Source organism: Chelmon rostratus, chromosome 13 (genome assembly GCF_017976325.1).
Source record: "Chelmon rostratus isolate fCheRos1 chromosome 13, fCheRos1.pri, whole genome shotgun sequence".
In the NCBI taxonomy this organism is placed as follows: Eukaryota; Metazoa; Chordata; class Actinopteri; order Chaetodontiformes; family Chaetodontidae; genus Chelmon; species Chelmon rostratus.
Window position 1 is genome coordinate 26,003,924 of NC_055670.1, and position 15,253 is coordinate 26,019,176.

A 15,253-nucleotide genomic window follows, 5' to 3' on the forward strand; every position below is an offset into this window, starting at 1 on the left:
TGATTGTTGGATACTTTAAGCAGGTTGTTTTCTTGATGTACTAAGGTTAAGACTCTTTAAAGTTTGAAAAAACCTCCTCACAATAATGAGCCATCAAACGTGGTGTCTTTTTATTGCTTGCTTAACGTTGTTTACGAATTGCAAGTTTTCTGCATTTTGTGAGTTTGCAGAATGTGTGCTTTATTTTGCTACCAACACAACTGCTTGGAGGTAGTCTGGGCTGTGGCTCTTTTTGGCTTAAATTAGTCAGTTTTCATGTGTTGTCTAACCCTTGCTATACCTCTCTTGTTTGTCCATTCTGGGCTGCTGTAGAAACACGGCAAAGCAACATGATGGACACTGGATTACGAAACATAATTACATATAAAACAAAAATTACATTTCTTCTGATAGATCCCCCTAAATCATATACACTTGACCTTTGAATAGTCTTTGGGCAACCAGCCTGTAGTCACGTAGGTAAAAACATGTTGAAGCAGTTGAATAGCATAGACCGTGACAGTTAGAGTCTGGTGACATGTTTTTCTTTATTTATTCTACGCTGTTTAAAATGTAATGTATTAGTTTTTTATTTAATTTTTTGGCTGAAAAATCTGGGTTTATGTTTGCTTTTGTTACCTGGTAACACTTTAAAAGTGATCTGCTGTAACTTCAGTATTCTTGGTATGAAGTAATACCTTTACAACTGAACACAAACTTTCACTGAGTGGTTGATTTTTCATTTGAAAAATCTTTGTTTAAAATCTAAATATGATAATTAAATCAAATTCTTGTTCCACCTATAATTTTGAGGGCTGGGATGGGACTTGAGGGAATCAATAAATCAGGACAAACTTAAGCAGAAAAAGCATATCATCAGCAGTAAAAACTACATGCTATGCAGAAACTGTGTTGTTTATAAATATGTAGACATTACTCAAGGGTTAAATTAGATTTAAAAATGAAATTAGATGAAAAAGCAATCCTCAATATCTTCAATAGCTTACTAGAGGAATTAAAGAATATCAACCAAAAGTGTTTCAGTTGTGTGTGTTTTGTGCAAAGCTACAACTGTTCTTTCAGATGAGTCCTGCAGTGTTTGAGTAATAGAAAACAGATACAGAACCAGTAATTAGTAATAATTATTGATAATCGAAAATCTCAGCTCTAATCATTCTGAGATTTTGAGCAGTCATCATATCAAAAGTCAGCCTTGAAACTATCCAGAATGTATTGTCATATTACTTGTGTGAATTAGCAGTTTTGTTGCAGTATTGTTTTTGTGTGTCTAAGAGTTTTAAAGCAAACTTGATAATTAATAGAAGAAGGCTATTGATAACAAATTTTAAAAATGGATAATACTGTGAAACTTTTTTTTTTATTTTAAATATGAGCTTATATCTTGTAAATATGTGTAATTCTAGGAGTGTATGAGCAGCATGTACCGGTAAATAAAGTAAATTACATCTGTCATCGAGATAGAAAATTATGGTTTATTTGTACAGATGTCATGTTGGTTTGATTAAGAGTTTATATAATAAAATATTTGACGATGTTAATTTGGGGTGAGAGTTTTTCTTATTTTTTTGTTTGAACAATTAACATGGGTGCATATTAGTGGTGTTCACAATGTCAATTTGTCGATCCACTCAAACAGTCAAAGTACAGGTGTCAAAAACTGTTGGGCCAATGCATAACCTTCACCTGTGCTCCGTTCTGCGGGAAAAAAAAGTTTTTGGTCATTTTTTTATTTTTTAATTTAAGTTTAAAAAAACATGCAACAACAACGACTTGAAAATTAAATTCTGATGTGTATAACCAGAGAAATAAACCACTTTCTTCTGCTGAGAAAGAGAAAGAATCATATATCCATTTGGGGCAATTAACTTTTTATTGTTTTTTTTGGTTTGTTTTTTCATTGTTTGGGTTATTCTCTTGATTTTTAGCAAATATGGGTGCTTCCTTTAACTGAGTCACTGGAAAAAATGCATTTATATTAAACAATTTTAGATTTTTCTCACATTTTAGGATTGTACTCTCCATCAGTCAATCAATTAGTCAACTGTAGTAGTAGCTAAAATCTAAAATGGAACATCAATATTCACAAATATTGTTTTGCCTGTAGAGGGACAATAAGTCAAAATACTTTATTTAGTCATCTTAACGATTGATTGGGAAAAAAATCCTATTTCTGGAGTGAAGGACTGCCCTTATATTTGCTTTTATGAATTGATTGTTCATATCATAGTTTTTATGTTGTGAATATTGTTATCAGTGATACTCAATATTTCCTGACAGACCGTTGTAGCACCACCATCACCACTGTGGAAGAACAAGAGGAAACCTACTACACTGGTGTCCATTTACCACAGAAAACAAAAACACTTGAACTCAAGCCAGAGTCCAAACGTTACTCTTCCACTTTAGAGAAGAAAAAAGAAAAGCCAGTTTTCCTCAGCCAGCTCTCCCCAACAGCTGTAACCACTGGGGAAACAGCCACATTTACTGTCAAAGTGTCTGGCTTTCCAAAGCCGACTGTTCAGTGGTCTCACAATGGAAAAATGATAAAGAGCTCCTCTACATACAAAGTGATAGAGGAGAAGGAGGAGTGCATGTTAGTAATTACCCAGGTTACATCTGAGTATGAGGGCGAGTACTCTTGCACTGCCACCAACAGATTTGGCCAGACAACATGCACTGCATACCTCGAAGTAAAAAAGAGAGATGTCAGCCAGGCAGAGAAATGGGTTGAGAAGATGTTTAAGGTTACAGGTCAACCTCCTACTTTTACAGTTCACATCCAACCTGTGAGGTGCTCCGAAGGAGGAGAGGTTTCTTTTAATTACAAAGCAAGTGGTGATCCAATCCCCGATGTGAAATGGTTCAAGGGGGCTTTCCAGATCCAGCCCAGTAGAAACTGCATCATTATAGCCAACCCAGATGGATCTGGCTTCATCAATATTAAGAGCATCAAACAGGAGGACAGTGGCCTGTACACATGTAAGGCCTCCAACCAGTTTGGGGAGGTGTCTTGTAGTGCTGAGCTTGTTGTGTTCAGAGAATCAGTCTCTGTTTCTCACAAACAGGAACAGCTGACAGTTGTTCAGAAGAAAGGCTATAAGGTTTCAATGACAGAACAAGCAACAGAGTCCCGCTTGTATCAGGTCACCCTCCCAGGTCAGGACAGGGCTAGGTCAGATCAGATGGTTTACACCATCGGCACTGAAGACCGGCAGATAATTCCCAGTGAACAAGTGGGTTCCCTTAGAGAGTTAGATATCTCTGCTGCCACTATTCATTGCGAGCAGCTGACCCACCAGGCAGCAGTGCTTCAGTCTCATGAGATAGAGGAGAGGGTGTCTGTGGTTCCTACCCACCCATCTCAGGTTTCAGCTGTACCTGTGAAACAACTTCACATGGCAGCATTTACATCGTCTGTCGAAGAGAGGCAGGACCTCACAGAGCAGCACTGTGATCGCATTCAAAGTCCTGAGGTCACTGAACTTCAGGCGGCTCAGGAAAAGAGGTCAAAGGTGATGTCAGCTGTTACTGAGGAGCTCACCCCACTTTCTACTGTTAGCACAGAGTCTCTGGCTGACAGGAAGTCTGCAACTGTCAGGCCCACTTCAGAACCAAAACATCTTGTTAGTGGGCATCAAGTTGAGTCACAACTGTCCATCCTAAAAGAGCAGTCTCAGGATATCCCCAATCCACAGGAAGAGATGGGCTACAAGGTTAAGGAAGGTGTTAAGATTTACTACTCAGCCCAGTCTGCAGAGAAACAGGTGCTTGCAGAGGGCCACACAACAGTATTAGCAACAGCAGATTCTGCTGTGACGTCTTCTGTTGGGAAAGAGCAGCACCGACCAATCTTGGCCTCGGTCAGTGAGTCTAAACAGACTCTTTCCATGGAGACAAAGTTCTCCATGCAGAGGCCTAATGAGGAGACAGCCCATTTTTCTAAGGATAAAATGATGAAGGCTGCTCTAACTGCTGAAGAGAAGCAAGTGTTGCAGGCTGAGCCCACTCAGCAGCTGCCAAGTCTTGACAGTGCCATGTCCATTCAGTCACAGATGGAAGGAGAGCAGTTATTGCACCTGCAGGTTATCACAGACCAGGATCTCCTTCCATCTGAGAGGAGCTTTACCTGTGAGAAACCTGCACCAGAGCAGGCAGGAACCAGGAAGAGTCCCACTCTGTTACACACTGTTAGCCAGGATGAGCAGAGGACAGTAGTTTGTGAGGACACAACACAGTTTGAGGCCGAGGCTAGCACCCTCACCATCCAGCCCCAGAAAGAGGACCATACTCTGCTGCATCTCCAGTCAGCCCAACCTGTGGAGGCACTCCCCAAAGAGGGTATTCTCATAATTGAGAAGCCTGACCAGCAGGTGGCAGCACAGAAAAAAGAAAAAACAAGGACTCATGCAGCCATCTTGGAAGAGAGAAGGGAGCTCACAGCAGATTATCACACAGAGCTGGATTTGTCTGTGACTGGTGTTCAGTCTCAGGTTCGAACTGAGCCAAGACCTCAAAACATCCTCCAGCTCTCCTTCCAACCTATGCAGCTGCCAAAGGAGACACCAGTTACTACTGATGTCAAGCAGCAGCGAGCTTTGGTGCAGAAGGAGGATCAGTTGAATGTGATGCATGTCACTGTTGTGGCAGACAGTCAGGCCTTAGAGGAGGGTCACACTGAGAATCTTACAGCCGTGGATAAATTCACCTGCCAGGCAGCTGTAGAGGCAAAAGTTCCCACCGAGCCGATCCAGATAGAGGAGAAGGAGATCTCCACTGAGAGTAGTGTCCTTTTAGAGGCAGCAGAACAGGACTTTGCCGTTCAGATCCAGGAGGGTCAATCCGTCAGGCAGTCGATAGTGATGGACGAGAAGCGAATCCTGAAGGGTGAGCTCTCTCAGGAGATTAACAAGTCTGAGTCCACTGAAGTAATTGTCACCACACAGCCAAAGCTGTCCCTTATGGCATCAGAATCAAAAGACAACACAGCTCTTCCCAAAGAGATGACTTTTGTGATTCAGATACCTAAACCATCCAGTCTGAATATACGGTGTCAGCTCAGAGATGCTCTTCAGTCTGCCGTGGCACGCGACCAGCCGGTGTTACTGGCTGACGTCGTAGGAAGGTTGCAGGCTGTAGAAGTACAGGAAGTCAAGGTTCAAAGAGAGCACAAGTGGGCCATGTTCACATACCTGATCACAACAGCAGGTGCTCCTATGGAGATCACTCTGGCTTTGGAGAGTCAGTATCCTCAGACAGCGGACTTCAGAACTGAACTTCAGGCAGCTTTCCACTCCTTAGTGTACCAGGAAGCCAATGTTCTTACTTCAGAACAGCCAGGCACTATGCAGCTAGACAAACCTCAAAGGGCACAGGTCACCTCAGCGCGTTCAAAGCAAATGCTGTCATCTGTGGTAGAAACTCTGAGTGTGGCAGAAAGTGCAGTGGATTTCACCGCTATTAAATCTCAGGCTGCTGCACTTAGGACTGAGTCTAAAATGGCAGTTGAATGTGCTGCAGCTGAGCAGCAGGTTGTGGTGCAGGAAGCCAAGGCAGCAAAGATGGAAAAGACCATGTCGTCCCAGATCACAATTTCCACTGAGGCTCACATGACTTTTGAGCAGTCAGTCCAGGTGTCAAGGCAGGAGGTGAGGTCAGTAACAGTGGAAAGCAGGGAGAAAGACGTAGGGGCAGCTGTTGTTACCACTGCCTTACCTCCCACCACCATCCCCACTGAACAGGTGGTGGATGTCAGTGTCCAGAAGGAGCACAAGGAGGAGATTTTTAAAGAGGAAATCACACTATCCAGGCCAGAACAGAGAGAATACCCTGTAATAGTCACCTCCCTCACTGACTTATCCATCGAAGAAGATAGTAAAGTAACCTTTAGCACCACCATTAAGTATGTCACAAAGGTAAACTGGTTTTTCAATGGGCAATTGGTGAAATCTGGAAAAGAGTTCAAGTGTTCCAAAGACCACGACACATACACATTGGTTATCAACAAAGTTGTCAAGGAGAGGCATCAAGGAGAATATGTTTGTGAGGCTGAGAATGAAGCCGGCAGGACTACAACATCTTCAACGCTCACTGTGGTCTCAAGAGGTTTGATAATAGGAAAAATCAATCTATCATTCATTCATTCACCCATTTTCTCTTAGAGGGACTAATCATTCACGTTAGTTGGTTCATTCAAGACCTTCGTCCTTACATGAAATTATGCATTTGTCACTATGGTCTCATATTCATTTCACAGCTCGGCATGAGCAACCTTATCAGGGCACTGGATGGTACTAACTCACCATGTCTTGTTTGTTCCGCACCATTGTATCATCAGTAATTACCATAGTGACCATAATGTCACAGTCATGCAAGTTTAGCCTTCCGCTCTGTACTCGATAAGCATCTTGCCATAATGGTTGTCATTATCCTGGCCTTCAGGCAACTTTCATGCATTTCCATGGCCACTTTGGCATGTCAGTAGCAACAGGTTTCTTTGTTTTGAACTCATGGTTTGTCACATTCCTTTAGGTCCATTCTCTCCACATCTCAAATGTCTCTGCATGCTTTCAAGGATTCAACTTGACATTACCTCATCTTTCATAAACTTTGTTTCTCCTTCTTTTAGCCTGAACCCTAGCCCCATGAGAATCATGTTCAACGATAGTGTCTTCTTTCTGGCAGTTTTTTTGTGAAACCATGGGGCTAATGTTCTGGCTATTTTTCTTCTTTACAGTCACTCCTGAATTGCCTTCCACCATTGTTGTACATTCCACCATTCTTGTTTCTGATCTTTCAGTTTTTTACAAGAGTTGCATAGATCCCTTTACTAACATTTATCTTTTAATTTGTCTGCATGTGCCTCAGTGCCACCCGTCTTTAGGCAGAAAATCCTACCTCTGGAGATAAACGTCGGCAGCCACGCCAAGTTTGAATGTGAAATTGAGGATGCTCCAAGTGTGACCTTCAAATGGTACAAGTCTGGCATTGAGATCAAACAGAGCGAGAAGTATAGGATCCTCAGCCGCCAGACCACTTCATCCCTGGAGCTCCTGAACCCGGTCAAAGCTGACAGCAGTGAATACACCTGCAAGGCTTCAAATCAGCATGGTACTGACAGCTGCACTGCCTCACTCATTGTCACTGGTAAGACCTCAGTGGGACCTTTTTTAAATTGTGTTAATATATGTATTATATGTGCATATGTAAATCATTTTACATATGTGTGTGTTTGAGAGAGAGAGAATTATATACATATTTGCATTGTGTTTTACACTGAATCATCATGGTGCAGTGTGGAAGTGATGATTTGTGTCACATTTGGCAAGACACAGTAACGATGAGGCTCAAATTTTGTCATCTTTCGATCAAGTTGAGATTGCATAGCTTGTTTATTTTTCATGTTGGTATATTCTTCCACTTCTTAAAATTTATTCAATTTTTTTTTTCATATGTTCTACCTGCTCTCCATAGAAATGTACCCACCGGTATTTGTATCAAAACCAGACCCAATGACTTTATATGTGGGAAAACAAGCTGTGTTCCAGTGCTCACTCACTGGATCTTCACCCATGGATGTTGTCTGGCACAAGGACAACATAGCCATCTCCTCTGAAGGGAACTATTTCATGAAATGTGAAAAGGGCAAGTATTCCCTTCACATTAAAACCCTTGAGCTGACTGACCAGGGAGTGTACCTGTGCAAGGCCTCCAACAGTGTCGGCACTGCTACCTTTACCACAGAGCTCAAGGTTATCAACAAGCCTAGCTTTGTTAAGACCATTGAGCCAGCGTCAGCTGCTGTCAATGACCCGCTGAGGCTGGAGTGCCAGGTGGATGAGGATACTGGTGTGACCATCACCTGGACCAGGGATGGCAAAAAAGTCCACCAGAGCATGGAGTGTAAACTGTCCTTTGAGGACAAGGTGGCTGCTGTTGAGATACCTAAGTCCAAATTAAAGGACTCAGGGAAATATGTTTGCACAGCCACAAATGAGGCTGGGAGCTCATCCTGTGAGGCTGTGGTAACAGTTCAAGGTAAGATCTTAAAGATGATCTTTCCATTAGCTTTGATGGAAACGTATATCTCTTCAAATGAGCTAGTGAATTATTGCTGACGACTGTTTTCAGCCAACCGCAAGCTGTTGCTAACACTGTGCACTGCTACCGTGTTCTTTTGCATTTCTTTTTCAGTCTTTTTCTGTCTTGGTTATTTTTTTTCTGTCTTTCTTTTGATGTTCTTGGTGTTTTTCATCTAAAAACTCCTTCCAGAGCCCCCTGCCTTTGTCAAGAAAATGGAACCTAAAATTACATGGAAACAAGGTATAGCTGCACGCTTACAGTGCAACGTTAAAGGATCACCCGAACTTCGCATTCAGTGGTTCTGGAATGAGAGAGAGCTTAGTGATGGAGAGAAATATAAAATCTCATTCAAAAATGGAGTTGCCACTTTGGAGATTATGAACCTTCTGGTCACAGACAGTGGGAGTTACACCTGTGAGGTTTCAAATAATGCTGGCAGCGAGAGCTGCAACAGCCTTGTAGCTGTTAAAGGTTTGTTAAATGTTGAATTTACTTTACAGTCACTGTTCTAATAAGATAGCTGTTGGTATTAACTGCATGCACTTTACTTGCCCTTTTGACACCCAGAGCCACCATCCATTAGAAAAGAACTGCAGACACTAGAGGCAGTGAAGGGAGCAGCAGCACAACTGGAGTGTGAGATCACAGGAACAGCTCCTTTTGAAATCAGCTGGTTGAAAAATAAGAAAGCCATTACCAGTGATCAGAAATATAAAATAATCTCCCAAGATTCCTTGTCAAGGCTGGAGATCCAGACCTTTGAAAGTGCAGATGTTGGGGATTATCAGTGTGTCATATCTAATGACGTGGGGAAAGTCACCACTAAGGCCCTTGCTAAACTTAAAGGTTAGTAAACTGTAATAAAATTGCATGAAATTTTGTGCTTCAAGATCAGTTTTTAACTTCTAATGTGTTTTTGTAGAGCCACCAACTTTCGCAAAGAGGGTTGAGAGTGCTACTGCAGTTTTGGGAAATACGGTGAAACTACAGGGAACCATTAAGGGCTCGCCTCCCATCACTGTTAAATGGATGAAAGACTCTGAAATACTGAGAGATGATCATCCAGATATCAAGATGGTGTTTGAGAACAATGTTGCTTGCTTGTTGATAACAACGGTAGCCATCAGCCATGGTGGCAAATATTCGTGCCAAGCTGAGAACGATGCTGGTCAACAAAAATGTGAGGCTACCTTGACTGTTCAAGGTCAGATGACATCCTTGATGGACTTGTTTCAGCTCCTATGTCACATTCTATAGGTTCTTGTGTCTAAACTCTTATATCTTGATTACTAATGAGTCTCTTTGTATCCCAGAACCTGCCAGAATTGTAGAACCTGCAGAGTCAATTAGTGTGACTGCAGGGGATTCAGCCACATTGGAGTGCACAATTTCTGGAAGCCCAGACCTCAAAGTGAAGTGGTTTAAAGATGGGAAGGAGATGATCAGTGGTCGTAAATACAAGATGACTCTGAAGGACCGTACTGCCACCATGAAGATTCTTACGGCAGAAAAAGGAGACACTTCAGAGTACAAGATGGAGGTGTCGAATAAAGTTGGGAAAGACCAGTGCACGTGCTCAGTCACTGTCTTAGGTTAGCTGCTAGCTTCTGCTTCTTCAACATTTGATAATGATTTAGCTGTTTTATAAATTATGAATGACAAGTCGTAGTTACCAACAACTTCTTCTCCCAGATCTATTGTTGTTATTATGTGTATTAGACGGAAACAAACTCCGACACATTACATTCACACATTTTGGGACATACTTTCAGCTAAAGTCTTCTCACTTTAACATCGCAGTACTCTTAATTGTGAATGAAAGTGTGTGTGAAGTGAACCTTTTCAAAAACAGCTGAAACTGTGTTAATGCCTCAGATGTTTTTTCTTCAACAACCAGATCGGATAATGCCTCCAACTTTCACCAAGTCCCTGAAAAGAGTTGATGGTAACATTGGTAATGATGTCTCCATGGATTGTAAGGTGTCAGGGTCCCAGCCCATGACCATAGCTTGGTTCAAAGATGATCAGGAAATTGCACCTGGATCCAAATTCCAGCCTGAATTCAAAGACACCTCTGCTACACTGCAAATTATTCGGCTGGAGAAGGCCGACTCTGGGGTTTACAAATGCAGAGCCACCAATTCAGCAGGCTTTAAAGAAACCAGCGGCACCCTCTATGTCAAAGGTTATGGCTGCTTGGCTCATGTTCTTCTTCTGTTTGTTTTGTACAACCCTTTAATGATTTCATGCTAACATGAAATGCAAACTTTGTTTTGTTTATGGCCTGCAGAGCCCCCAGCGTTCACAGCGAAACCAGACAACCAGGATGTTATACCAGGAACCACTGTTTCCTTCAGAGCAGCCTTCACTGGAACAGCTCCTTTAGCTGTTAAGTGGTTCAGAGAGGACAAAGAGATTATAACTGGAGGAACATGTTTCATAAAGAAAGATTCCTCTTCAAGTTCTTTGGAGCTTCACTCTGTGAAACCCAGTGACTCCGCTAAATACACGTGCCAAGTATCCAATGATGCTGGGAAGGTGGATTGCAACGCTGCCCTCTTTGTGAAAGGTGCCTTTCTTCAGTATCATGTGCAGCTGCATAAAAATGTCTTGACTTTCTTCAGTGACATCAGTATCTCTTTTGATACTAACGATATGCTCCTGTCTGACAATAAATGTTAACCTCTTCTCTCAGAACCTCCTGTGTTTGTGAGGAAGCTGGAAGCAGCCAAGCTCATCACCAGCGGTGACTCCACCAGGCTGGAGTGCAAAGTGACAGGCAGTCCAGTCATCAGTTTTAAGTGGTTCAAAGATGAAATGGAGATCAGCTCCAGTCCTAAATACACAATGGCCTTGGCTGACTTAGTGGCATCTCTGGAAATAGTCAACTGTACCGTAAAGGATTGTGGGGATTATGTCTGTGTGGCATCCAGCGAGGCTGGAAGTGACCGCTGCAGCAGTGCAGTTACAGTCAAAGGTTGGTTTAGTTTGTAACATTACCTTCAGTTTTCGGTGGTTTATTTTCCTCAAATGTTCAATGGTAACATTGAAAGCTTTTCTTTAGTTCAAATGACAAAATCATCAGCTTTTATCCTGTCAAGAGACCAAGCCCCACCCGAGATTAGGGCATACTTAAGAATACCTGGTTAGACTGTGGCTAAAATGAGGCACGGGCTCTCCACAGGGTAAACACTGAGGATGTCTTGCCTCGTCATTATAGCTGACGAAGTCATTCAGAAATACAATCTTCAACTACATAAAACTCCAGTGGCATCTTGAATTTAGATTTTTTTGACTTTGCATCATCATGTCATACTTAGTCCAGTGCAGTGCGCTGACACATTTGTTGTTTTTCTTCTAGAGCCGCCATTGTTTGTGCGTAGCTTGGAGCCCAAAGATGTGGTGAAAGGTTCTGAGATGATGCTGGAGGGTCAAGTCTCTGGTTCTGCCCCTTTCAATGTGTCTTTTTATAAAAACGCAAAACTGATTAGGAATGACAAAAGACACAGGATCACTGTTAAAGACGAGCTGATAGCCCTGCAGGTGCTGGCGGTAGAGGCAGGAGACGTCGGTTTGTACCAGTGTACTGTTGAGAATGAAGTCGGGAGGGCCTCTTGTGATTGTCAAGTAACGCTAAAAGGTTGGTGAAAAACCCGGGTGTCTGCTCCAGAAAGTTGGTAGATTTGTCTGAAACTCGAACAGTCGGCTTCATGACGTCATTTTGACGATAGAAATGCATCTGCTGAGCAGGGCTTAATTTTATATGGAGTACACAATGCAGAATTTATTGATTTTGTGTTTTTTCTTACTTTGCAAGGCTATTGCTTTGTAGTGACAACAATAATATTCATAACAAAATTTTCTTTGTAGAACCACCATCATTCGTGCAAAAGCTGTCTAACCTCAGTTCCTTGGTGGCCAGCGAGGTTACTCTACAGTGCATTCTGAAGGGTTCAGAGCCGATGATTGTTTCCTGGATGAAAGACAACCACGAACTCAAAGAGGCTGAACACATTCAGATTACATATGAGAACCAGACTGCTCTGCTGCACATCACCAATTTACAGAGCAAACATGGTGGCAAATACTCGTGCCAGGCCCAGAATCAGGCTGGGAGCCAGACATGCTCTGCTGTGCTGACAGTCAAAGGTTAGTTAAGATGCTCAAGAGCTGGCATAATTTGCATCTTTCCAATGCAGAATTCAGGCAATCCTTATCAACTCACACATTCTGAATATTCACACAAGTTCCGGAGTTAATGAGTTCCCAGAGTTTAAGCATTGTGATATTCCACTGCCAAACAGCGCCATGTAACTTAAATGTGTGTCCTAAAACCTACATGTAGTGATTATAGAGGCTTCTTGGCCTCTTTTATCCACATCCTGCAGAGAGTTTTTCATTGGTCCCCTGATGATGATTTACCATTGACTCATGACCACCTCAGCACAAACATAGGACCAAGGGGATCTTTAGAATTTTTAGTCTTTTATTGACTTCACTTGTTGGTCCTTTGACTGTTGAGGAAACCAGATTTAACTTTCTTTACTGTTCTATTTGATGTCCCAGAGCCAGCTAAGGTTACAGAGGAGGCCAAGTCTATCAGTGTGACTCAGGGGGATCCAGCCACACTGGAGGCCAGATTCTCAGGCACAAAACCACTGAAGGCCAGATGGCTAAAGGCCGGCAAGGAGCTGACCTCAGGCCAGAGATATAAAGTACATGGCACAGACACCAGCTCTGTGCTGAAGATTATGAAAACTGACAAAACCGATGGCGGTGAATACACCTTTGAGGTGTCAAATGATGTTGGCCAAAGTTCTTGCGATGCCACTCTCACTATTCTCGGTCAGTTCTTTGTATCCTAGAATTTAAAATTAATGTTGCCTAATTGCATTTTATTTAGAATGGTGCTTCTCACTTCTTTTTTTCTTCTATGTATGTTAGATCAAATAATTCCACCATCTTTTACAAGAAAACTGAAGCAGACGGAAGGTATCAAAGGATCATTTGCTCATCTGGAGTGTCTTGTATCTGGCTCCCTGCCGATAACCATACAATGGTACAAAGACGAGAAAGAGATCCAGACTGATGAGAAACGCAAATGCACATTCTTTGAGAATGTTGCGTTTCTGGAAATCTCTAATCTTGATAGTAAAGATAGTGGCAGCTACACCTGCATTGCCAAAAACAAAGCAGGAACTGTCCAGTGTTCTGGGATCTTGTTTGTTAAAGGTTTGCACACAGTTTGTTTTTGTAGTATTCATCAGTCGGTAGACGTGTCTAATTATATAGCTGCACAACTAAAACGTTTTTTCCATAGGTGCAGCTTTAACCAGCATTAATTAAGTTTTCTTTTCCAGAACCACCATGCATACTTGAAAAGCCTGAATCCATGAATGTTTTGCCTGGCTCGAAGGTCCAGTTTAACATACTGGTCTCTGGCACGCCGCCACTGAACATCAAATGGTTTAAAAACAAGAAAGAGATTTTATCCAGTGCCGACTGCTCTGTGATCAAAGACAACACCTCAAGCTCGCTGGAGCTCTTCTTTGCCAAAACTCTGGACTCTGGGGACTATGTCTGTGAAATACAGAATGATGTTGGCTCCGCTTCATGCCAAGCAACACTCTTTGTCAAAGGTTATCATTCTTTATGTGATACTGAGTTGAAAAGTATGTCTCCATCCAACTGTTCTTATGGATTTTAAATTTGGAATTTAATTAGTTTTCTCCTTTCTCTTCGCACTGACCCTTGCACTCTTATTTTTGATTTAATTTCCATTTCCAACTTAATAGTGTTTTCATTCAAAACTGTGCTGTCTGAAATGACTGTATAGCACTTTCCACTCTCCCACTGCGCTCACCATCAAGGGCCCAATCCACTTGTAAATGGCACAAGAAAAAAGACGAGCAGTGGGGGACAAAGGAAAGTGCAATAGTGCAATATTAAGATGAGGAATCTGCACTTTAGCAATACAAGAAGAAGAAAAAGAGGTCCCATGCCTTTCCCTCTGCTTTTTATACATCTATCATGTGCCTTTGCAGCTCTGTTTTTGGAGAGCCTCTTTGTAATCAGGACAACTCCATGACAGGAAGAATTTAGGAAGGAACTCCACAAAAGCTAAATATTGCAAAAATGGTTTTGCACTTTGCTGAACTGTAAAAGTCAGTCGAAGAGAAAATGCACTAAAGGCAAATAAGCAAATTTCTGTGATTGATGGACATCATTTCAGACTGTCACATCAAAAACTTAAAAAGAAATTGACAAAATTATCACATATATAAACAGCAGTAAATAAATGCCATATAAGCTTTGGAGGCAGCAGTGAAATGTGTTGTTACATAACAAATATAGGCTTTCTTTTAATAATATATCATCTTGTTTGGCCTCCTCTGGATATTAACAAAACAACTGATGGAATCGCACTGACTTGTTTATATTTTGAGCAACATTTGGATGAAAACACACTTGTTGTCAACATTAAGTTTTCCTGTCTGTGTAATGGTTACATCTATCGTTTTGTTTCTTAGAGCCTCCTAAATTCACACGGACCCCAGCCCGCATGTCCGTGGTCCGCCCTGGTCAGAATAAAGTGTTTGAGTGCCAGGTGACTGGCACACCTGAAATAGACATCTACTGGTTCAGGGAAGGCTCTGAGATCAGCCCAAGTGATCGGTACAAGATGGCCTTTTTTAACTCTGTGGCCACTCTGGAAGTCTGTGGGGCCGATACCAAAGACAGTGGGCTTTATTACTGCGAGGCTCGTAATGAGGCTGGCAGTGAAAGCTGCAGCATGGAGCTCAAGGTCAAAGGTTAGTTGTGTCAGAAGACACAATGCTCATTGTGCAAGAGTTTTAAGAATACAGGATTGGAGGCAGTAGTTTCCCAAATGCCGAAGAGGCCACCTTTCCTAGATTGTGTGTCATACTGCTTAAAAAAATGTATCCCCATTGATTTCATCTGAGAGTTTTAATGTTTGGTTCCTAAATCAGATCAGCTGCTATTTAAGAGAGTTAAACTTTCAACAGATTGCTTAGTGAAACTTGGAACAGTTCAAATTCTGTCTCAATCCAGCAAGAAACATTTTCTTTGGAAACTTTGCTGCCAAATTACAGAAAATGCTGATACTGATGTCTGTGGCGTAAAATATTTAGAAAACCCTTGAGAAAAACGT

The 15,253-nt window shown here is 41.9% G+C and overlaps 1 protein-coding gene across 1 annotated transcript in view; it reads left to right on the forward strand.

Annotated features, from left to right (window-relative positions):
- The window catches only part of LOC121616391 (titin-like), a 210,465-nt gene that overhangs the window by 40,671 nt on the left and 154,541 nt on the right, over positions 1 to 15,253 (forward strand). Inside the window, exons 37-51 of the mRNA XM_041951134.1 lie at positions 6,865 to 7,143; positions 7,471 to 8,034; positions 8,269 to 8,550; positions 8,647 to 8,925; positions 9,002 to 9,283; positions 9,393 to 9,671; positions 9,977 to 10,264; positions 10,370 to 10,648; positions 10,775 to 11,056; positions 11,441 to 11,719; positions 11,950 to 12,228; positions 12,646 to 12,924; positions 13,024 to 13,311; positions 13,440 to 13,718; positions 14,610 to 14,891. Of these exons, the coding sequence (XP_041807068.1) occupies positions 6,865 to 7,143; positions 7,471 to 8,034; positions 8,269 to 8,550; positions 8,647 to 8,925; positions 9,002 to 9,283; positions 9,393 to 9,671; positions 9,977 to 10,264; positions 10,370 to 10,648; positions 10,775 to 11,056; positions 11,441 to 11,719; positions 11,950 to 12,228; positions 12,646 to 12,924; positions 13,024 to 13,311; positions 13,440 to 13,718; positions 14,610 to 14,891 (4,500 nt within the window). The remainder of the gene's footprint in view (positions 1 to 6,864; positions 7,144 to 7,470; positions 8,035 to 8,268; positions 8,551 to 8,646; positions 8,926 to 9,001; positions 9,284 to 9,392; positions 9,672 to 9,976; positions 10,265 to 10,369; positions 10,649 to 10,774; positions 11,057 to 11,440; positions 11,720 to 11,949; positions 12,229 to 12,645; positions 12,925 to 13,023; positions 13,312 to 13,439; positions 13,719 to 14,609; positions 14,892 to 15,253) is intronic.